Source organism: Trachypithecus francoisi, unplaced genomic scaffold (assembly GCF_009764315.1).
Source record: "Trachypithecus francoisi isolate TF-2019V2 unplaced genomic scaffold, Tfra_2.0 Lachesis_group10, whole genome shotgun sequence".
Taxonomy (NCBI): Eukaryota; Metazoa; Chordata; class Mammalia; order Primates; family Cercopithecidae; genus Trachypithecus; species Trachypithecus francoisi.
This window is the reverse complement of record NW_022681455.1, coordinates 6562627-6587614: the sequence shown is the minus strand read 5'-3', so window position 1 is coordinate 6587614 and position 24988 is coordinate 6562627. Positions and strand designations below refer to the sequence as shown.

Here is a 24988-nt window from a genome sequence, read left to right as displayed (position 1 = left end):
GCTCTCTCCCCACAGGGACAAGAGGGCCAGGGAAACTTCCCCTTGTTCAACCATCAGAAAATATGCAGGCTTGGACCAAAGGCATCTTCTTGCTACCTGTAAGGAAAAAGGTCTTAAACTTCTAAGCCTCAATGACTCCACTGCCTCTTCATGCGCCTTGTTAAAATGCAGACTTCCAATCTGAGATGGATGACTTGAGGGGCTCAGAGCCCTTGCTGGAGAAATCTGTCATCAGCTGCACAAAGTTGCTGCCATTGTTGAATGCTTGCTGTGTGCAGAACACCATTCTATGGGCTTTATGTGTATTATCCCATGTTATCCTTATGACTGTCCCATGAGGTCACTTGTATTTTCTCTATTGTACAGATGAGGAAACTGAGGCTCAGAGAGATTAAGTTACTTGTCTGAGGTCACATAAATGGTAAGTGGTAGTGAAGATTTAGCTCTGTATAGGTCTGGCTTCAAATCTTGTGCGTAACCACCAGGCTAGTGGTTCTCAAAGTGTGGTCCCCGGGCCAGCATCATCAGCCTCACCTGGGGACTTGTAAGAAATGCAGATTCTCAGACTCCTCACCTGATGTGTGGAACTGGAAACCCTGGGGCTAGGTCAAGCAACTGTGGTTGAAGTTGGGCTCCAGGTGATGCCGATGCCTGCTCAAGGTTGAGAACCACTGGACTGGGCGAAGGTCCCTGCTCTCCAGCAGCAGCGCTGCAGTCTGATGAGTCAGGGGACAGGAAATGCTTCCAGAATAATATTGGTTTTGGTAACATGCTGCCTGCAGCTGCAAAATGACAGTGGGGATAATAATGGCAGGAGAAATAGTGCCATTTTTCAGGTCACAGAAAGTCAGCACTCCCTCCACGGATCTATAGATCCGTCCGCGAGAAGAGGAGCCAAGACACATGAGTTCCCATCTCAGCCACTTTGTCACTGGGGATACTGGCAGCGGTTGAAGGCCAGGACCAGAAGCTAGGGCTGGGGGAGGTTGGGAAGGAAGTGTGGGGATGGAAAGCCTGCAGCTTCTGAAGGAGCAGGAAGTCTAAAATGGCCCGGAAATCAAAGGTAAGCAAACAAGGATAACATAGGTGATACCCTAGAAATCATGTACAACAGACAATAGCCCCCTTACCTGCAGTTTAACTTTCTGCAGTTTCAGTTACCTGTGGTCAATTGTGGCCTGAAAATATTAAGGTATTTTGAGAGAGAGAGAGAAAGAGAGAAAGAGGGACCATACTCACATATTTTTTATTACAGTAAATTGTTATAAATGTTCTATTTTATTAGTTGTTATTGTTAATTTCTAACTATGGCTAATTTGTAAATTGAATTTTATCATAGGTATATGTATGTATGGGGAAAATAGTAAATATAGGATTTGGTATTGTTCATGGCTTGGGGGTCTTGCACTTGGGGGTCTTGCACTTATTCATGCACTGGGGGTCTTGGAACATGTCCCTATCAGGTAAGAGGGGACTACTGTATTTTAAAATGTAGGCTTCTGTTAAGCCGCTTATTCCCCTTCTGTTATAGCCTAAATCAATACCTGAATTCCTGGGGCTTGCATTTGTTAATGTATGTGTAGTGAACACGAAACAGCTGAATCAGGAAGCCCATGGTAGTAGGGCCGTGGCTGGGGGCACGCTTCATAGAGGTTGTCAGCTCATCAGCATAGATTAATTTCTTCAAGGTAGCACCTGCTGGGAAGGTGGTTTAGCCCTGTCTTCTACTCCAGCAGTGCAGGGGGTAAGGCATTTTGCAGAAAGCATTTGTGGATTTTTTCCAAATCTAGGCAGTAAACAGATTGCATTCCCAGCACTCCCTCCAAATTCCCTTCATTTCCCAGATCTGTGGAAAGGAGCACATTGAAACAGAAATAGAGGAGGCCATAGACCTCTAACTGATGGAATCTGACTACTGATCTAGATATTATTGTTAAGACAGAATTTTGAATTGATACAGACAGTGAGATTGAGAAGGCCCTGCAATGAATGATGCTGGGAGGATCACCAGGTCCAAGTGTTCAGCATGAACCAGGACCAGAAGAGAAACATTTAATTAGGGAAGGTAATGAAAAGGAAGGGAGGGTGGGTAGCCATGAGCACCCACTCTGGTTACACCTTTGACTTACTTGTATATGTAAAATCAGTGAGTATTATAATAGAATCTCTTAGCTCTGTCGGAAAAAAATCTGCCTTATGGGCAATATTATGCCAGACTTTAAATACAGTTCTCAGGGGATCTACTCTGTTTTACATTGAAATTCATCTAATTATAATGTGTTTCTCACTTTGGTCAAACAGTAGGAAAGCTCAGATTTACACAAAAGATAAACCAAGAACCAGCTATTTTCTCAACTAGAGGATTCTTCAGATTGCAAAAGATGTCATCATAATATCTCTTTTAATTGCAAGCTTTAAATATTAATGCATTTAAAATCAAGTTTAAACCTGATTATTTTCTCTAGCTTGCATATTGCACACAGGGAGGTACGTTTATCTGTTGAATGTGTTTCATAATGGATTTTGCTCATACTGAGAAGTGGCCTGTGCAGGCATGGATGCACCATGAATCAGCAGTTCTTGTGGTCACCATTGTCTTCTGCACCTCTCTGGGATCCTGACATGAATAAGGCATCATTAAGTCCTCTCAGCTTTTCATTGGTTGGACGACATCAATCACAGCTTTCAAGGTCTCAAAGAAGATTCCTTGACCTACAGATACTCTAATTTATAATCATACACACCCAGTGTATACACACATGCACACACACACACACACACACAATTTGTGTATCTAACTCGCCTAAGTCTTTATTTTAATTTCAGCTGATTTTGGCAGTAGGTTGTGTACAACTGATATCTGCAAGTCAATCTGTGAATCAATATACAAATTATTTTTGAAAGAGTATTACTCACTTGGTGCTATGGAACCAAGGCCACTTTGCCTGGGTTGACCTACCCTGGTCAGAACTCACAGAGGTTTGGCCGGAACCAGGTTTGACAGTTGACATGTCTCTTATTATCAAGTGTGAAAATCATGTGTTCCCGGGACACATTGGGGCGAACAACACACACTGGGGTGTGTTGGAGGGTGGGGGATGGGAGGAGGGAGAGCATCAGGAAAAACAGCTAATAGACGTTGGGCTTAATACCTAGGCGTTATCATGGGATGATCCGTGCAGTTATTCACTACGGCACATGTTTAACCATGTAACAAACCTGCACATCCTGCACATGTACCCCTGAACTTAAAATAGAAGTTGGAAATAATATAAAACAACTTTTAAAAAGAAAGAAAATCATGTGTTCATTCTATTTACTTTATGGTTTTAATCTGAGTCTTTACCCAAATCTCCAGGTTCACTTCCAGCTGAGAACCTCACGCCTCTGTGGCCCTACACAATATACTCTTGACGGTCCAAACATGAGCCACCTTTAGGTCATTTCTCCCCACTTTTTATCTGGGTGGAGCTTGTGGAGCAAGCATGAAATGTTGCTTCTACTTCCCAGGGTGATACCTGAGTTTCAGGCGCCACAGTACATCTTACAATCAAATTTTGGCTCTATTTAACGTATCATTTTATTCTCATCTTCCTGATGTGGGATATTCTAGGAAACTGCTTGAACAAAATGAACCTCGTTGAGAGTGGACATCAAGATGTGTTGAACGCTTGATGAATCAGAGACTGAAAGAGACTGGAGGGAACTTGACTCGATTCCAAGTTAGACAGGGCTGTGGGTGTCTCATGTGTGGTGCTGGTGAGTGCTGACAAGCCCAGACTTTGGGAAAAGTCCTTATGTCAGACAATTGTGGGCTAGGGTGACAGATCACACTTTGACGGATGTCAGGTTCCCTTGAAGGGAGTAGACATTCCTAAGATTATGTATTCTGAGTGGAAGTCAAGCCAGTGGCAGAAAATAAAAATTTTAGAGGCTGACCTTAGATCAAAGGAGGAAAACAAAACAGAACAGAACAGCATAGCCATGAAAGACTTGTTCAGTTACTGGTCAGGAAATTCTGGGATCCTGAGCAGGTTGGCAGTGTGCGACGTTATGGACTGGCTGCTCCTCTGGCTCTACGATGAGCCAGTTTGAATCTGAATCCTCACCTCTGGCCTGTTTCTATGACAGACCTACCAGAGTTTCTCAATCAGCCCTGCAGTTTTCACAAAATGCTCCTACTTCTGCCTCAAGGTCCCTCAGGTAGGGGAGGAAGCCCAGGGACTCAGTGCTGTGATTCCTAACGCATCAGACACGTTGCATATCTTATTTAGTCTCCGCTGTTACCCAATCATGAATCAACCACTCTCATTTGATAGATACAGTAATTGAGAAACAGAGAAATGAAATGGCCCTCCAGACTGTCCCTGGCAGCTGTGGGGAGGGAAGGAGACCTCCAGGCCCACTCTCTGGCTTTTTCCTAAGGTGCCCTTCCTCCTGCCAGCTGCCACTCTGCCCAGGCTTTCTGTTAAGTCCCCTTTGCCCCAATCTAATTTGTTGGCACAGGCCTTATAAAGCAGAGTCAAAGCACAGGTGCAGCAGTATCCTTCGTGTCCTGAATTTGAATGTATGCTGCAGCTCAGGTCAAGTGTCCACCGAGTGACAGCCCAAGCGTACCTGTGCTCAGTAACTCTGGCGAAGAGCCCTGGATTCTGACAGCTTCTAGCAGTGGTTCACAAAATTTAGTATGCCACAGAACTATTTAGAGCAGGATCGATCGGTCAAAAGAAGAAGAATATTTCACTACATGTAAGAATTAAATGAAATTTAAATTTCAGTGTCCATAAATAAGTTAAACAAAGCCAAATCAATCATAAAATACATGCAGCAGATATAGACATACCTCACTTCATGTAATCTGGGCATACAGCCATGCCCACTCATTTTCATATTATCTCTGCAAGGGCAGAGTTGAGCGATTGCCACGGGGACCATATGGTCTGTAAAACCTAAAATGTTTACTATCCTTCCCTTTCCAGAAACAAGTTTGCCAACACGTGGTCCAAAGGGCTTGTTAAAATACAGATCACTAAGCCCCAACCCCAGGGCTTCTGATTCAGTAAGTCTGGGTAGGGACCAAAAATTTGCCATTTCTAATAATTTCCTAGATGATGCTGATGCTGCTGGTCTGAGGACCACACTTTGAGAACCCCTGCCTTATAATAATGGCTGGTTATGCCCAAAGAAGATCCTTTGGTTTCTATAATTTTGTTGTGCCCTTCCTTTAAATCGAAAAAGACTGTCTTAGTGGAGGGCTGAAAGGAATTTACTTCTTTTCTAGCAAAGCTTTCTTTATGTTTGTGGAAGATACACAGCAGAAGGGTTTGGAGCTGGAGAGAAACCCAGTTCCACCACCTGCTGGCTTTGTGACCTTGGGTAAGTTAGACTCAAGTTCCTCATCTGTTAAGATGAGGGTGTATATAGGAAAAAACAGTTTTTCCTCCTATATTCTCAACACAGAGCACTTCTGGTCACCACCTGGCTTGGCTCTTACTCCTAGAGATTCTGATTTCATTGGTCTGGGGTATGGCCTGGATGTTGGGATCTTCAAAACTATAAAGGGAGATAATAATGTAGCACTGTCCAATAAAAATATAAAGAGAGTCACACGTATCATTTTATGTTTTCTAGGAGCCACATTTTGAACGGTGAAATTAATTTTAATATAATATTAATATCTTATCATTGATAAATAATTAAAATAATATATTAATGATAAATTCTACTTAACTCAGTATATTCCAAACATTAACATTTCAACATACAACCAGTGGAACAATGACAGAGATATTTTACATTCTTTTTCTCAGACTACAGCTTTGAAACTGAGTCTGTACTTCACACTTATAGCACATCTCTAATCAGACTGGCTATATTTCGGGGTTCAGTAGTGACCTGAGGCTTGTAGTCATTGCTTCAGAAAGCACAGGAGTAGTTAATGTGCAACCAAGATGGAGACCCACTGGGGTAAGGGCACGCTTGGTGTTCACAGACCAGACCAAAGCTCCCGGACCACATAGGGGTTCTATCGGCATTATTATTCTTGAGGATTGAGGGAGTTGACTGCAGCTTCCCTCCTTTGGGCTAGGAATTAGGTGTGGTCATTAAGGACATTCAGTGAAGCTCAATTTTGTCTTAAAATTGGATGTGCAGCTTATGGAACCTGTTTGAAAGCATGGCGATCAACTAAAGCAAATAAATCTAAATGACTTGATGCTATCAGAGAAGATAGAAGGACCAGTGCAGCATTAACAGAGCAGGAAATAAAACTGTGGCCAATTTTGTCTCCTTCTCAGTGAGCCCACAGCCTGAGTAAACGGGGCTGTGGGAATCCCAGGTAAGAGGATGGCTGTTAGATCATCCCTTGATATTCTACGCAACTCTTTGATTCAGAACTTTCTATTCAAGTCCAAATATCACTGGATATTACATAGGCTGTCATTCTCTTTGAAAACTCTTAGGTTTATTCCTAGGGGAACAGAATTTATTCTCTCTATTCTTTCTTATAATGATAAACTAATATTTAAAGAGTAACCTTGCAAATTTATCATAAAAGCAAGCAAGATTTCCGAAAAAGACAAAAATAAAGATCTGCAGAGATAAGCTCTCTTAGCACTGAAGTGTGTACTCTTTCAGAGTATTTTTTTGGTGTATACACTTACACACATTTTATACAATAGAATTCAACAGTGACTACACTTTTATAGCATGCTTCTTTGTCACATAATATTCTTACAAGTATATTTTCATGTAATTTAGTAATCTACAGCATCATTTTAAAATCACAGCCATTGTACCGTTGTTTGGCTGAATAATGACCCACTTAGTCAATGCCTTATCATTGGCCATATACGCTATTTCCCCCACATTGTCAATCATAGCGTAAGTAATCATACTGAAAAAGCATCAGCTCGTCTTTGAATCCAATGTGATGCTTGCCTTAAAGCTAGCTGAGGACAAGGCAGAGGGAAAGGAGGCAACATTTCAGTCTCACTAAGTCTGACCCATTTTGTAGTTTTATCTGGCTTGGAGAAAAGCCAGCGAGATGCAGTTTGCAGAGGAATGCATAGTAATGCTGTGACAATGATACCAGACAGCTCAGCTGCGAGTGACACCAGAATATGCCGCCCACAGTGGACATTAGGCTTTCTCACTGCTCTGCTAAGAAGGACCTGCAAGCCCCACAGCAAGCCTTAACGTGTCAACAGCAGCTTGTGCTTGGATTTGGATTGACTTTAGCTCTCCCTGGTGCCATTTTTCCCCTTCTGGTCTTAGTATTAACCACTTCTTTGGAACAGAATCCTTCCTGCAGTAGGTTTGTGGGTGGGTTAAAAAAATTTAATAATCCAAAAAACCTCTGACTTTAAGATTTTAGTTTCTCTGCCTTATGTAGTTTACATAATTATTTGTTCATGCAGTGTTTATATATTACTTTTCTGATCATTTTATACTATATGATATTTTACACGATATGAGGTTTTCTGGCAATTTCCCCAGTGCCAGCTTCTCAGTTTGCCTATGCAGTCATCACTCCCGTTACAATAAAGCAAATAAATAGCTGCAGAGCTGCCCAGCATTCAAATAAGGCAAACGTCAGCCTTTTGAGCTGCTAAACTGAATTGAACACCTCAAACTGATTTAGGGAACCATCTCTCTTCTCTTTCATCCACCCTATTAAAACCATACACAGGGAAAAATAGCAAGGCTTTCTTATACTTGGAGGACCAGGAAAATGTACTCTTTGCTAGAGTTGGATGCATGTTGTGTCTTTATGTCATGCATAAGCAGTCTTAAGTAGTCATTTTAAAGGTGAACTGGTAAAGTTGTGTTCAATCCATCATATGTTCACAGGCAAATACAACAAAACAAGTATCTATTGTGTCTTTACTTTGTGCCAGGTCTCTTTGCCATGTCAGCGGTGACGGATAGGAGCAAGAAATATGCCTTCCTTCAAGGAGTTTGAAGTTTAATTGGGAGGGACACACACACTAACCATAAAATTCAGTTCCATCTGAGACAAGAACTACAGCAGAAATAGGAACATGATGCTCCCAGAGCACCCAGAGGGAGCACTTCATCTGTTGGGGCTGGAGGAAGTTTCAGAGAGAGAGAGAGAGAGACAGAAACACAGAGAGAAAGGGATACTTGAGCTAGGTCTGGATGAAAAGCAAATGGCGATTGGGCCACACATACTAAGGGGACCATCCAAACAATGTTGCAGGTGTTAAAATGCAGGCTCTGAAGAGAAAGTGGCAAAGGATTCCTTAAGCTGATGCCTAAGGTATGTGTGGGGGTGGAGCAAGATGTAGCTGAAGAAGGGAGGAAGGGAGGGAGGAAAGGAGGGAGAGAAGGGAGGGAGGGAGGAATGGGAGGGAGAGGGAGGGAGGGAGAGAGGGAGGGAAGGAGGGAGGGAGGAAGAAGAGGGAGGGAAGAAGGGAGAAAGGACTGACTGTGGGTGAAGAGTTCAGAGTTGGCCTAGCTGAGGGCAGGTCGAAAAGGTTAAACAGGGACGGACTAATGATGAGTTCATCATTCTGAGGAAATGCGTGAACATACTTGATTAATAAGAAATGTCTCCAGTAAGTTGAGAGAGGAAAACTGACTTATCATTTTAAGGTGAGCTAGCTAAGAAAAAAAAAAAAAGGTCCCAATTTGAAACAAAGTCAGATCACTGGGCAGAAAGATTCCTGAAATGATAATTTAAAATAAACCTGTGGTCAAAAGCAAGACACATTCATTCGTTGTCTTGTTTGTTCTTTTATTCGTTCATTCGTTAAAGCTAAGGTTGGAGTCAGCCTGCCTGGGTCCAAGCCGTGGATCCTGCAAGCTCTGGGACTTGGTGCAAGCTCCTAAACCCCTCTGTGTTTCAGTTACACATTTATAAAGTTGGAATATTAATACAGTATTAACCTGTAAGGTTGGTGTGGGAAGTAAATGACTTATTGGATCTAAAGCTCTTATAACAGGGCCTGGTACGAATGCTCAATTGTGTGAGGCATTTTGCTCTGTGTGTCTCTGTATTCAGAGCTCTCTATGTATCAGCCACATTTGAAATACTGGGAATAAGAAGACAAAGGTGATATGACCGTACCCTCAAGCAGCTCGTAGTCCAATGTGGAAGATACATGGGAGTAAACCAGGACAGTCCAACATGGCAAACGCTAGGATAGAGTGATGTGCCACACAGTTGGTGGGGATGGTGAGGGTGGTGAGGGAGCCAGGCTGAGTCTGTCCTCTACAGATCCCAGCAAAGTTCCCCCGGTTCCATCTGGTCAATCTTCCTTTAAGTTCCTTGTTTTCTTTTGTTTGCATCCCTTAGTGTAGGAAGGATATTCCAGTTTCTTCTAGATCTTTCATTTAAAAGGAGTAATTACCTCATTTCACAAGGAACTTTACTGTTTAAAATTCTAGCTCTCTTGAATGGGAAAATAGATAAAGGGGTATTTCTGAGATGTGAGGTGAGGGGTGTATTGGGAGTACGCCCTGCCTTGGCCAGTGGGAGTAGGAAGGAAATCCTGGGAGGGGAGAGCAGCTGGAAGAGAACCACTCCTGGGGAAAGACAGTCAGAGAACAGAGCCAGGTTTTAACTACACCGCGGAAGCGTCGCAGGGCCTTGGTGAAGCCATGGTAAAGACAAGAAGGAAAGGAGAGGTGGGGACAGGTGGCGGAAGGCTACCTTCTCTTTCTTCAAGGCTGTAAGGCAGGGAGTAGAGGGTTGGTGCACTGGAGAAAAGGTAGCTAATATAATGGGGTTTCTGCCTCTCTACTTCTAGTGTAACTACCTGATGCCTCTGTTAGTCAATGACCCCCATTGGGAAAGGTGGTGACATATCATAAGCTTTATTTTTTTATTCTTTTTTGAAGTCCATTACTACGTTAAGGACACCCTGCCACTAAGGAAGTTGTGGAGGGAAAACCTGGAAGCACTCTGAACCTCAACGGATTTTTGGAAGCTCTTGGCTCTTTCTGCTGCCAGCCCTTTTTATAAAATGCTGCTACTCACAGTAACAATGTACTGTTTTAAAGCATCTCGTACCTGTCATTTCCTTTTGATATTCACAACAGCCCTGTAAGGTAGGCCTTATGGAATGGGCCTTATTGTTATTTTTATGCAACACATGCTGATAAGTGAGGATAAGTTCGTCCAAAGGTGAGGGGCAGAGACACAGCTCTGGTCTGGGTGTCCTGGCCTCAGATGCAAGTTTGCATTTATCTCTCTGCAGGCCCCTGCAAGCAGTGAGCAAGACAGATGGCTTACCTCCTTTCCTTCTTCCACAGAAAGAAAACTTGGGCAGAGCCACCTCACAGATGGGATAGGAGAAATTCAAAACAGATGAGCCTTGAGACATGAGAGCTAGGTCAAGAAATAGCTCTTTGATGTCCTCTCCTGGAGGAAAGAGAAGAACAGCTTTACTCTTCCTGCGTGTTTCACTGTATATCAAAGGCATTCACAGTATACAGCAGCATGAGCTAAAGAACCTTTTGTTTCCATTAATCTGCTCTGCCTGGGGAACAGTTTTCTTCTTTCCTTAGTAAAACAGCATTTAGGCAAGGCTCCAGGGGATTATGACGAGAGCCTGGGTATGAAAGGTGGCTGTTTCTCAGAATACCTGCTTGGAGCAAGGTAATCAGCTGAGCTCCCCACCCTGGTGCTATGGCCTTTTAACGTGAAGTCTGCAGGTCTGGCTTCTGGAATTTCTCAGCAGCAGACTATCATTTGTTCCCCATGATGGTGGTGGGGTGTGGTCATGCCTACATACATCTGCTGCTGTCACCAGGGAGGTATTGCAGCACAGGTACACAGGAAGCTTCAGTGGATCCCATGGTGGTGGCTCCCAATTCTCTCTGCCTTTTTCTCCATTCCTCCCTTTTATGTTCCACCCACTCTTCTATTTCTCTTTTCTCTCTTTCTCTCTCCCCATAATATTTCTTGAGCTGCTGCTAGAGTCCAGATACTGGATAAGATTCTAGAAATACAAAGTTGCGTGAGAGTTCCTGATTTCTGTGAATGTTTCTCCCACTTTTCTGGAACGATTCCACATGCTAAGTTTATTAAACCTCTCTACTTTGATTTTGATATAACTGTTTTGGAAAAGGAGATAGTCTAGTAGCTATAGCAAATATATTGACTAACTATAATTGCATGATCATATGAGGAAAATTAAACAATCAGAAAGTGCTCTAGCTTATTGATTGGGGTAGGGGAGAAAATATTACATCTCCTCCTTGCCTATGTCAAGGTTTAAGAATTTGTATTAACTATTTGGGATACAAAATAACACAAATGACAAACCGTACTGCTGGTAGTAGATTTATTTGTTGCTGAGATAACTAAAAAAGTTAGGAGATCCTGAGTAGACACTAATACTTAATCTCAAAATATTTTCCTTTTTTTTTTTTTTTGCTGCGTATACTGATTCCAGGTGCTTATATCGTCCAAATGAATACCTAGAGTCTTTTTAATACAAAAGTACAGCTTTAAGTGAGAGTTCTACCCTACCTGGATATAAACCAGAGGGAGATTTGAAAATGAAGATGTAAACAGTGTTAATTCCAGAGAGTGGTGAGGGAACAGTAGTTTAGCCAGTCATTATAGTTAATGTAAGTCATTGGGGGTGTGGAGTTGGAAGAGGCTGTGCAATGTTTTATTTCATGCTAATCATTTTTTTTTTTTACTTACTCAGAATTATTCCAAATCTAATGTTGATATTTGATTTTAATTGCTTGGAACACTTTTCAATAGAAAAGCCAAAATCTTGTAATGGATCTGCAAAGAAGAAAACAATAGTTGTGAGTACATCGTATATTCTGCAAACATATTCAAAATTTGCACCAATATTGTTTTCACACGAATTAGTGCATTTATTCAAAAGCATATTGCCCAACACTTTTTAAAATAAGCCTGTGATATTTTCATCAGCTCCCCCCAGTGTCTTCAAAGCCAACGTCATGTTCACTCTGACAACAGGGATTCCATTCATGGAATGAACAGTGTCTTGCTAGTTGGGTTATATCTTTACTTGTTAACGTTTTTATCATAGAAAAATTTTATCATTGCCTGAATTCTTTTAGTTCCTGAACATTTGGCTTTAAAATTGCTCATGGATTGCATAGAGCCTTTAATAAAGTATCTATTATTATTATCAAAACAGAGGGAGGTACAAAAGTTAGGAGAGCTTGAGTAGACATTAATACTTAGGCTTAAAATATTTTCTTAAAAGATTTTCAAAGTTAAGACCTGCCTTTGTAATTCCATTTTATCTCATCCCATCCCATCCCATCCCATTTAATGTAATACTTCCCCCCCAAAATATTCCACTATGTACAGGTATTGTGCTAGATATCATGAGGCTATAAAGATAATATTTTCTGCATATAACTTCTGCTCATTCACAAAGCTCCAATGGTTTATCTATGCCTCAGAATAAAGTCCAGAAATGAGTGACTGGCTCCAACTTCCATCCTCCACATCATAAATCCATCCTCCATTCCTTGAGACCAACACACCAGCACATTCCCACCGTGTTTGATTTGCTTGTGTGCTTTCTCCCATTTGCAATGGTCTTAGTCTTTTTGGCTATTATCTAAATCCTCAGGTCTTGCTCATTCCCATCTTCTTTGTGGAGGCTTCCCTAACCCCAAATATTCTCTTGTTTCCTTGAATTCTTAAAATGGTGATGTCTGGCACTCTCAGTAAGTGTACAAACACGTATCACTCTGTACTTTGCTACACGGCTTATTCTGCAACACTGAATCTAAACATGAGATTCATTAAAGGCCAGAGCTAGTTTCTTGTTTTGTTTTGTTCGTTTTGTTTTCCGTTTCCTTTTCCTTTATGTTTCCCACTGGGCTGGAGACAGGAGAGCTATTTTTAACAGAGGATTACCTTGTACTAATAGCCGAGTCTTGTACTTTATGAGTGTTTTCCATTTAATTCTCTAGGTTCCCCAGCACCTAGCAGAGAGTCTCACAGCCTCACAGTCTGACACACAGTAAGCACTCCATAAATGTACGCATTGAGTGAATGGATGGGCCATGTATTGGAGCTGTTTCTCAACTCCAAATCCAGCCCTCTTTCCTCTGATTTTTAACTGGGCTCTTGGTAATCATGTTTCTCCTTCGCTGTCTGCCAGTCAAGATAGCAGGGAGACGGATGCTGGAGTTGAAGTAGGGACTTACTCCTTCTTGAGTACTTTCTGGGAGTGTCACTGGTGATGGACCAACACCTTGGCAGTGGAAGTTGGTTCCAGTTGGCTCTCTTTTGCACCTTCCCAGCATCAGCTGACACTCAGCTCTGTGGGGCCCTAAGCTACTGCAATAACAGCACATCAGAAGCTGTCACCCCTTCCTTAGCAGTCTGTCTCAGTTCCATAGGGTCCTTCTGTCAAACATCCAGTTTCTAATCCCTATAACCTGTGCCTTTTGCTCTCCCAGCCCTCAGCGGTCCTTTCTTTGCTCTTTTGGCTCTCCAGCAACTGCTTCTCTAACCAACTTCCTATGTCAAATTCTCTTTGTTAAAATAATTGATATGGTCTTCGTTTTCCTGACAGGACCCAGACTTGCAGAATGAACAATAATCTGAAGAGATAGGTATGAGTTACCTCATTTTACTTTTTGAAAATATAGACTGGGAGATGTTGTATGAACTTACCCAGATCCCGACAGTAGAAAGTGTCAGAGTCAAGATTCAAAGCCAGAGTTAAAAACAAACACACAAACAAACAAATTGCTCCCTGGTATTATGCAGTGAAACTCACAAAGCAGAACCTCAACTACATATGTTACTTATTTGATTTGTAAGATTGCCCAGAATATTTTGTGTGCAGGCATATGGCATCTGGTAGTTCTGTTTCATAACTGATTTCCATTTCAGCTTAGCTATGAGCTCACATTTGCCAATGATAGTGTTCCAGACATTTTATCATCCACATTGCTGACCTGGAAGATGCATCATTGTCTATGGTATCTGCAATGGAAATGATCACTAGGCAATTTCAGCCTGGCAAAGCTAACGTAAGTACACTTTTGTTTGATCAAAACCCCTTTGGACCAGTCACTACTTTTCCTAAGGGTGGGAAAGAGCCTGTTGTCTTATGCCCACTGGACTCCTTCCTAAGTATCTCTGTGCTGTCCCAGGGTTTCTCTCAGCCTGGAAAATAGGAGCACGGGGTTGGAGACGATAGTTCCTGCTACATCCTTGGCACTCAGTATTGAAAAAGATAGAAGCCAATGAACAGATGCTTAGGAAGGTGCATCCTCAAAATTGTGGATAAATTTAAGTTGCTATCCAGGCAAAATAAAAGAGGCTAAGTATGTATTGTGTTGTTGATTAGCAGCTATATAATTACACAGTATGTGTATCAATATTTTAAAGGTATAGATAGTAAGAATCAGCTAAGGGCGGGGGAAGGAAATAAAGCATTTTCCTGGTCCTAGAAACACATTGTTGTTAGAAAAATAATCTCAATAAAGAACAAAGTCACAAAGAAAGCTGTAGGCTGCATCTCTCTGAGGATATGTATATAAAAGTAGAAAGACAGATTGCTTAAAAAGCGCTTGAGGGTTTGGTGAGCTTTCCTAGCAGCGATTTCAAATTTATATGCAAGACTGATATCTTTGAGTGTAAACATGCAGTTTGTGGTCCTCTTGGGCAAAGTGACATTGGTTCCTCCTCCTCCCCCAATCCCACCCTCTCAAACTCATATCCTTCTCTGTATTTATTTGCATTTCCACTCAGGCACTTTGTATGTTCTAGATTACATTATATTTGTTTGTATACCTTTGTCATTCCTCCACTAGATAATGCAAAGCTGACTCCCCAGTGCCAGGGCTATACATAATCTCTTAAGATTATACTAGATCTCCAGTGATTATCTGCTGGATGAACAGTAGTGGTTAATTGTAGTAAATTTGCTGAGAACCTTAAAGCAGGATTCCTCAACGTTGTCACTATTGACATTTTGTTTTGGATATCCCTTGTGGTGGGTGCTGCTCTGCGCATTGCAGGATGTCTAGCAGCATCCCTGGTCTCTACCCACCAGATGCCAGTAGCACCCCCATACCCTCTGGTTGTGACAACCAAAAATATCTCTAGACATTACCAAAGTATCTGGGAGGGACAAACTCACCCCTGGTGGTGATCACTGCTTTAAATAATCGCTTTATCAATTTCCAGGCTTTACTGATACTGCAAATGCCTCAGAATCACCTACCAAAATAAAAGATGGTAGGTTGCATTTTAAAGCAGTTCTCCTTCTACAGTATGAACAGTGATGGGCAGGCTGAGAGTGGAGAGACTTTCCCTTGGACCCTTGCTTCAGTAACTTTTAATCATGTAAGATGGATCATCTGACTTTGGACTTTCTGAAACAATAACATCGGAAAGTTAATCAGAGTTGGTGTTCTGAGAATTTGAGGAAAGAGATAAGTGTTTCCTCCGGATACTTCATGTATTTCAGCAAATGAGCTCAGGAAAGAAGTCAGAGCTTCATCATGAAATAGAAGACTTCATTTTCAATATTTCTTCCTTGGCCTCTATGTGGCACTTCCTTGCTCTCTGTTCTGTTGACTTCTATGGCTTCAGCCCAAGGGAGGACGGCATGATAGTGGGTGAACCCAGCAAACCCCAAACTGCCCCTGCTCCCCTCTCCCCCGGGCAGGTGTGCCCTCGAAGGCAGGCTTCTCCAAACCAGCAGCATGTGAACCCTGCCAGAGGTGAGGAAGAGCTCCAGGAGAACAGCCAGCAGCATCTGTTTTGCATACTAAGGGCAGCAACCATCAAATCTCTCCTAGAAAGGTTTTCTTGGACATTCATGGAGTAAAATAGAGTTGGATAAACAAGCTGGGTTTAGAGTGAGCAGCATTTGAACAGATCTCAGCTCCAAAGGTATTTTTGTGCCTTCCACCTCCATTAGTGGCCTAGGCTGGGCTAGACCTGGGCAGCTGTCGAGGGGAGGACAACCTTGTCAGGATGGCTTCTATTAACAGCTAGCAGTAGGCTTTCAAATGGAATCAGTAGGAAGAAGACAAAATCCAATGACACAGACTCTGGGAGTGAAATTCCTCAGCAGAGGATGGCGGGGGCCTGGGTACACTCCACTGGACCAATCCTCGATTTGACTTCAGGCAGCTGGAAAGCTTGGATGTATGTCTCTAAGTCCTGGAGTCCATGGATGTAGCTCCGCCCCCTGTGGCCTCTGCGTTGCTGGCTGGGTAGTTTGAGGCATAGAGGAGGGCCCAACTCTTATGCAGCTAGTTCCATTTTCTATATTCTAGCTCTACTTGAGGTTTTTCTTTAGCTTTATGTTTTGAAATAATTATATTTTCACAGGAAGTTGCAAAAAGATACAGAGAGGTCTCATATGTCTTTTCCCCATCTTCCCCCATGGTAAGATCTTACATGGAGGACAATACCCAAACTGGGACATTGACACTGGTACAATCCACAAAGTTTATTCAGATGTCAACAGTTTAGTCTGTGTGTGTGTGTACAAGTGTATGTGCCTATTTTTTACAGTTCTATTGCTTGGGTTTAAAATGGTTAGAAATTGGTCTTCCTCCTCTCAGGGGAGGGTAGAATTCTTACAGCAGAGTCACTGTGGAAAGGAGCTGACTCCCCTCCAACCTCACTTGCACCAGCCTTCCACATACTCACGGCCAAGTGCAACCCCAAGATTGCAATGTCCTTCCTGCTTTGTAAAGGTAGCCTTTCTCCCCTCCCTTTATCCTATGCTCTTCTCTTCTCTCTTCCTGTCTCTCATTCTCTCTCTCTCTCCCTCTTTCTCTTTTTCTTCTTATATCAGTACTTAGATCTGGCTACCATCCTGAGATTAAGAACACTGACTTTTCTTCAAACACATCTTAACCTTCATGGCTCATTCCCTGTGGCCCACATTACTCTAAGAGCTGGTATTGCTTCCTGCATGTGCTGTTGGCAGAACACAGGCTGGCCCCAGGAGAATGTTGAGTATTACAAGCATGCTTCCGATAGAGGCATGACCTGGGGAGGGAGAAAGGGCATAGAGGGCCCAGGAGACCTTACCAGTCACACACAGCTTAGCTGCACTGGCAGGACTGCCTCTCACAAACAGTTTATGGAAGGAAGGAAAAATTGGGTTAACAGAATGTGAGTAAAGCTGGTCTGCTTCTGAATGCTCAATAAAATAGTACTGGATGGTTGTTTAATAATGGGGGGTGTGTTAGGGTTCTCTAGAAAAACAGAACCACTTGGCACTGGAGACTGAGTGTCTGAGTGTGGTTGAACTGCTAGTTCCGGGTCAAATGGTAGCAGATATTCCTCTGCATCTTTCAGAATTCTTTCCCAAATGTAACAAAACAACAAACAGACCTTGCTTTTGATTTCTTTTTTTTAGGTTGGCTGATGGCCAATTCTGCCAGCCTGTGTTCTGTGTATCATACAGATCTAGCTGGGCACAGATCTGGAAGTCTGTCTTCTTTCAAGGCTGTACTTTTACTAGAGTGTCTTAATTTTCTTGGCGAATTCATAGGATGACATTCAAGGGTCACTGTAGACCTTTACAAGAGGATGATGCATAAGGCTTCAGTAAAATCGCATTGCTGGAAATCCATTAGCAGCACAACGCAAAATTAACTTTTTTCTTTTCTGTCCTTAATGCCACTGTGTTCCTCCGCCTCCTTCCCTCGTATTCCCTCCCACCTTTGTGGAAAAAGAAATAACTTACAATGTGGTAAGTGTATTCTAGCTGTGTTTTTCTATTATGTCCTGATCTCTTCTTTTTTCTACCTGTCAAATCTTATTACTGTAGCACAGCAAGGCTCCCCAGTGGGTCATTATTTCAAATAATAGTAGTTCCACTCCCATTTGACTCTCTTTGGCCAGTATTTCCTCGGGAATTGACTCACACATTCAAGTCAACTGGCTTCTTGTTTCTTCATCTCAGATATGTAAACGGTGTGTTCAAAATACTTAAACATGTTTCTTGCTTTCAAATGCAACAAAAATAAAACTAACACCATCACTATGAAATATCGACTATTTGTGGTATAAGATGGTGAAAAACTGCAACATCCTGCCAGCTGCCTGGCAACCTTGGTGAATGTGTTTTTGAGTGAGAAGTTATGTTTGGGCTGCTAAACTCAAAATTCCGGATCCCTAGGTTGTCTGCTTTTAATTGCAAAAAAAAAAAAAAAAAAGAATTCATAATAAGCCTTTTTATTGACAGAAAAGGAGTAGGAATCTTGCATGACCCCTCTAGCTTCTAATTCCACTTTCCCAGAATAACCTAAGTTTGGCTTCCATCAGCATAGGAGGAGATGGCTTTTCTATCATGATATAAATATGACAGAATGTAAGAGATGAGTGGCAATGAAGACAGTCTTCTGCCCAAAATATCTTGCCAAATGTCTTGATGAAAATAATGACCTAATTGAGGCAGTTTTGTCTGATCTTTGCATCTTAGGAGTAGATCAACAATGCACTGGCTGGACATGGTGGCTCACACCTGTAATCTCAGCACTTTGGGAGGCCGAGGCAGGTGGATCACCTGAGGTGAGGAGTTCAAGACCAGCCTGGCCAACATGGTGAAACCCCATCCCTATTAAAAATACAAAGATTAGTCGGGTGCGGTGGCACGTGTCTGTAGCCCCAGCTATTCAGAAGGCTGAGGCAGGAGAATCGCTTGAACCCAGGAGGCGGAGGTTGCAGTGAACCGAGATCACACCACTGCACTCCAACCTGAGTGACAGAGTGAGGCTCCATCTCAAAAAGCAAACAAAAAAAAAACAAAAACAAAACAAAAAAAACCAAATGCACTAAGTGCAAAATTTTATTGTGTATTACCAAGAGGGTGCCATGGTGCCACATAGCATAAGATCCTAACACGAAGGTGAGAGGAAACTGGAACCTGTCTTATGGGTGAGAGACAGTGCATCTTAGTGGCTGGAAGATGCAATAGGAAGAGCAACTTGGCTCATCATTCATTACCCTGTAATAGGAAGGGGATTAGGTCTTGGGGATAGAAAGACAAATCAGAACTGCTTCTGGTATCATCATATTTATAATATTTCCATCATCTGATTATGATAGCACACTACTGAATAATAAACTCAACAAAAGATGCGTGTCTACTCTATACTCTAAATCTCTCATTTATAGTCAACGCAACACATTATAGTCTCATTATAGTCAACATTTTATAGTCTTCTGTAGGCAAGGCATGTTTCCCATGGATTCACTTTATACTATCTTGCCTGGCCTCTCTTCATTTTAAACAGCATCTTAATAGCAGTGTCACTATTCTTTCTTACAATATGTTTATTAACTGTCTAATATGCGCTGGACACTGTGCTAGCTGTGATGGAACCGAGGTGGAAAGGGAGGATTTTGACCAGGCCAGTTCACCCAAAGCCCTACTATTGGTTAAGTAGTGACCAGATTACTAGAGCTCCCTCAAGTCTAGAAGCATCAGGGGAACTTGCCTCTTCGGCTTGGTGTTGGTAATCATTTAACTTTCTGTTACTAATTTGGAGGCAGTCCATGTGGGATAGAAAAGTGGATAAATGCTAGTCTGTTCTCTTTTTACAATGGAAGATTAGACTTTAGCACATGCTTCTCCACTGCCAATGTGGATTTCACCAGCAGGCAGATTCCTTCTAAGGGAGAGCCTGGCTTAGAGACAGCGGGAACCATGGCATTGGTGACACCCACACAACCAGGATACACCTGTTGTATTTAATGTCTGCAGTTCTTACAAATTTGTCTGTCTCTTGACAGTCTTGACAGGGGACATAAACAGTGCCAGATACATAGGGTGCTTTACTTGACTGTACAGCTACAAAGATGATCTCTGGGACTTTTCTTGACACGCTGCAAATGCTGAAAAGGAATTCCCTTCTGTTTCTAGGAGTCATGAACTAGATATGATTTAAAAGAAAAAGCTAAGGTGTTTGTTGTCCTCGGCATCTGAGGTTGTGGAATATAATGGTTGGGTGAGCAGGAACTGACAAACTGTCTGGGAGGTAACAGCTGAGGCCAGCCTAGTCTTTGCTCATTGATGGTGCTGGATTTGAACCAAACATACCAGGAGGTCCTCAAATGTTATTTGAATTGTTCTCATTAGCCTTGAGAGTGACCAGGGCATGGGGTGCTAGTTAACATCCCTGTTTGCTAAGGAAAAGACTGAAATTTCAGGCAAGGAAATGACTTCCTCTCATCTCCAGACTCAGCCTCCTGGGCCCTGAGCACTGTACCCTGGTTCCTGTGCAGGTCTCACCCTGGAGCAGGTGAGTGAGGCAGACAAACGACAGAAGCAGAGCTTTAGATGGAGGCGAAATGAGTCCAGACATGTGTGCCGGAACCTGGTCCTCCTAGGATTCAAGTTGCTTACAGAGAGGGACAAGACCCAACAAGCTTCCCAATTTTGATAAAATTCTTCACTGTGATTGTGCAGGTCACTGTCACTCAGCGAAGGTGCTGCTTTTCTCAACCCAAAGGAAACTGGGATAGAGGAAAATGCATTGGAAGATTTTTATTAGGAATTAAGAAAAATAATGCATGTAAAGCATCTTGGCCAGTGTTAGGCACATAATAGACAGTTAATAATTGGGCAAAAGGAGGATGGAGTCTATTAGAAGATATTACAATACTGACTATTCTCATTATAGTTGCAGAAAATGAAACCAACTTTTTTTTTTAACATTTTTCTTTTTAATGTAAGAACACTCTAGGTTTAAAATAATTTAGTTAAGTTCATACATCTTTTTTGTATTATTATTTTTCTTTTGAAATAGGGTCTGGTTCTGCTGTCCACGCTGGTATCAAACTCCTGGATTCAAGCGATCCTCCTACCTCAGCCTCCCAAACTGCTAGGACTACAGATGTGATCCACTGTGCCCAGCATTTTTTTTTTTTTTTTTTTTGAGACAGAATCTCACTGTCACCCAGGCTAGAGTGCGATGGCACAATCTTGGCTCACTGCAACCTCCACCTCCCAGGCTCAAGGGATTCTCATGCCTCAGCCTCCCCAGTAGCTGAGATTACAGGTGTGTGTCACCACAGTGGGCTAATTTTTGTATTTTTAGTAGAGATGGGGTTTCACCATGTTGGCCAGACTGGTCTTGAACTCCTGACCTCAAGTGATCTCAGCCTCCCAAAGTGCTGGGATTACAGGTGTGAGTCACTACACCTGGCCTTCAGCCCAGCTTTAAGTTAAATAGATATTTCTGAGATGAAACCTAGATGCCAGTTGGGGCCTCCCAGCCCTTAAACAGGATTGGTGGACATAATCTTATGGTTGGGATGCTCTTTGCTGATGGTTCTCAATGTGGTTGCACGTTGAAATCACTAGGAGAGTGCTGTGAAAATACCCATGCCCGAGTTCCACCCCAGACAGTCTGATTTAATAAGTCTGGGTGCTGCCTGGTTTTTAAATGCTACCCAGGTGATTCTATTGCCCTGCCTAGTTTGAAACCCACTGTTAAAAGCCACACCAAGTTTTTTTGCTCATTTCCTGGTACATGATCTTAAACGTGAGACCCTATGTCTGCCGTGTACCACTCAGGCTCAAAGTTTAACCCCTTCATAGATGTCCTAAGAAATCTCCTTACAAACCATTTTACAAGGTGTACAGAATTTATGAAGCGTTAAGAGGCAGCCCCCTCCGCTTAGCCCCGTATGACCTGGTGAGATGCTCCCGGCCTCTCCCTCTTTTTTCACGTCTCTGGCTCCTGTCTCTACAGGACACCATGTTTCCCCCTGGCTCAGTCCTGAGGAGTTGGAACCTTGGCAGTTACCCAAGCTCCTCTCAAGAATTCTTTCAAGAAAGGCAGGGCTCTGCTTAGGTAGGATTCCTGCAACAGCCCCTAAAAGCGTATTCTTTCTGTTTCATTTCCTGAGCATTGACTCTCTGCCAAACACGATCTTAGGCATGAAAAGATTTGAGATGAGAGTTCAGGGACGAAGAGAACAAAGCTGAAGAGATGAGCAAGGAGAGCTAGCGGAGGATGGGGAGCATGAGACAGGACACGCCTGCAAAAAACTCCCAATGTGGAGAAGAACGTGGAAGAACAGCAGAGCTTGGCAGATGTGAGTGGGCGGCGTGGGGCAGGGAGAGCCAAGACCAGAGAGCCTGGTATGCGCAGGAGTCCTGGGCTGCCTGCAGGCTCGCGGGAGCTCTGTGCTGGGCGGAGAGCAATGATTTGAAGATGGGAATGCAAGCACGCACTCAAATTAAAAAAAAAAAAAAAAAAGGAGTTGTGATTATAAATAAAAGACATTTGGCGTCAATGAAGGAACTAGAGACCAGCAGCATCTTTTACAGCCGAATAAGCTTTACCGTCCTTTACGGTCTGTGTTTGTAAGGCAGTCAAGGTTCACACTCTCAGGAATTTTGGGTGTGGTTCTTCCATGGCTGTGACTTGCGCAGATTGTGTTGCGTTGTGTGTGTTTCGTGTCTCTCCATAAGCCGCCATGACTTTTGGAGATGGAAAGTCAACTCATCCATTTTCTTTGTTTTCCTGAACACTGATTTTCTTCTGGACAGGCTGCCTGTGTTCCTGAACTTTATAGCCTGAACAAGGCTATAAAGAACAACTTACTCTTTTAGGGGAGAGAAGTAGAGGGTTCTAAGGAATAAACCTCTGTGAAAAATATCTCCATAAGAATTGGATAATGTGCTAAAAAATCCCTTCACTATTCCTAAATTCCCCACTCTAGCATCACCTTGCTTGGTTCATCGCACTGCACCGTGCGAGCTGGTTAAGTGTTCGAGGAGTGAATGAAGGAAGGCGGATAAACCACCAGGCAGGGAAAGTGAAGGGGCCGTATCACCCTAGCAGTCATTGAACTGATTCTGGACACAATCAGCTTGCTCTTGGATCTCCTCAAATGTTTTGCTAACACATTGGCTTTTTAATAAATCTTAACTTCAATTTGCCCTCTCCTAATACAAAAGGCCATAAAGATTATTTTCATCTTCATAGTGTTCAGTACTCAGAGTTAGAAGGGTAAATATCCCTCCAATTAGACTGTTTGGGACACGTGCTTGAAGTCAAAGCAGCTAGCAGAACACAGCAGCAATTTGATGTTTACTATTTTTGGTAGGTGTAGAGAAAATGGAAGGAGAGATGCTACTTCGACAGGAGAGACAAAAGCCCTGCTATTTGTTTATTGGTCCAATTGTAAAGCTTTTTGAGCCCCTACTGTTTGCTAGGCACCATGCTAGATGTGGGATACGAAGATCACTTAGTCTTAGGCATAGCCCCTGACTTTCAGGAGAAAGAGGCAGTAAACAGACGACCGGCACGCAGCCTAGCCACAAGGTGCAGTGAGAGAACAGGGAGGCACCAGTGTGCTAGCGCTTTGCCTTGGAAGCTGTGGAAGCGCTTTTGTGACCATTCATCTTAAGTATGTTCCTATATATTTCCAAATATTTCCAGTAATTACAGATGGGTGTAATAACAGCGGTCACTTCTACAGCTCTTTCCACAGCAGGTGCTGTTCTAAGCCCTATGTGTGTGTTAGCTGAAATCCTCACAAAAGCCTTAAGAGAGATGCTGTTATCATCTGTGTTTTAGAATTGAGGAAACTGAGGCAGAGAGGGTTTATGGAAAGTGTGTAGGTTGCAAACCTTGTACGGGGCTGGAGTAGGAGCCTGTGTATGTAGACTCTTTTCTACCAACTCACGCACAGAGAACAACATATACAAAAAGTCTCAAGTCCCAAAGTCTGTGTATTCTGGTCACTTCACGTTTGTCAACAAAAGCTCTTCATAAAATCAAGCCAATTGTGTTTTTGTGAGCTTCATCTTGAATCCTATAAATGCAATCAGTCCAGCTTCTTTCTTTGAAAGGCTGGAGGTCAGAGGTGGCTGGTGTTTGCTTAGACATGGACAGACCTTAAAGGTCCTAGAATCACCCCTGGAAGGAGAGTGGAAAAACTAGATAATTTTCTTTTCCTCTATTGCTTTAAGTGGTATCAGAAAGGTAGATTTCTGTCTTCTTCCTATATATTTTCAAAGAAGGAGCCTTCCTTGGCAAAATACAAGTTTCTGTGGCTGCTGGGGTCAGAAAGAGTTTCTACCATCATCACAGGCCTTCATCTTGCAGGTAAGCTCAGACATGCTCACCCTCGTATCCTCTTACTGACTTTGCTGAACATTGCTCATGATGTGGAATAGAATTTCTTCATCATCCATGCCCATAGTGTGACATCAAAACCAGTATGTCCTTTGCAGCCCTTAAATACACACATGAGAATGCACACACGCAGACACACACACACCCTACAAAACAAAACCCCAGCCCTGCCTCGCTTTGGCCTTCTAGCTTGACCATTTTAGGGCAACCTGTCTTGGTGTGTTCCCAGGGACCAGAAGCTTCCGTGTAACTTAGGCAGTAAATCAGGGTGTCAGCTAGCACTCACCTTGTCCCCCTAAGCTTCCATTTCCTCACTTGTAAGAGGAGGAACTGAGTACTATTTTAGGCTTCATGCTTTCTTCCTATGCCAGGCTTCTCAGATGTCCCAGAGGCCAGGGCAGTGGAGCCCAGACTCTGGGGGCCCGGGGCCTGCACTGTGGGTCATAAAGGCAGAGGGAGATGCACAGCCTCAGGCTCAAGAGCTTCAGGCCATTTTTTAAAATAAAATCTTTTTATCTTGACATAATGATAGACATAGGAAGCTATGCAACGAGTACAGAGGTGTCCTGTGTACTTTCACCCACTTCCCTTCATGGTAATATCTTACATAACCGAGTATCGAAACCTAGTCATTGACACTGGTGTACTCTACAGACTGTATTCAGGTTTTAGCAGTTTTCACACACACACACGTGTTTGCTCATGTAGTTCTATGCAGTTTTACTGCATGTAAGCACCACCATATAGATCCTGGCTGGGCGTGGTGGCCCATGCGTGTAATCCCAACACTTTGGGAGGCCTAGGCAGAAGGATCGCTGGAGCCCAGGAGTTCAAGACCAGCCTGAGCAACATAGGGAGACCCTGTTTCTACAAA

The 24988-nt window shown here is 42.8% G+C and overlaps 1 protein-coding gene and 1 long non-coding RNA gene across 14 annotated transcripts in view; one reads left to right on the top strand and one right to left on the bottom strand.

Moving 5' to 3' along the window:
- LY86 (lymphocyte antigen 86) overlaps positions 1–24988 on the bottom strand; it is a 64033-nt gene that overhangs the window by 17745 nt on the left and 21300 nt on the right. For 4 of the 13 annotated variants that reach the window (XM_033216123.1, XM_033216129.1, XM_033216128.1 and 1 more), the window contains exons 3-4: positions 11681–11767; positions 10259–10387 (exon numbers count right to left, since the gene is read on the bottom strand). In XM_033216123.1, coding sequence (XP_033072014.1) covers positions 10259–10387; positions 11681–11767 — 216 coding nt within the window. Of the gene's footprint in view, positions 1–574; positions 783–2852; positions 2873–4617; positions 4702–10258; positions 10388–11680; positions 11768–24988 lie in introns of those variants that run through there. The other 9 variants (XM_033216125.1, XM_033216124.1, XM_033216122.1 and 6 more) reach the window with 6 other exon arrangements.
- Positions 11686–18174, top strand: LOC117086678. Its single transcript, XR_004438528.1, has 3 exons — positions 11686–11790; positions 13874–14013; positions 15176–18174. It is a non-coding gene; the product is annotated as an uncharacterized LOC117086678 (long non-coding RNA).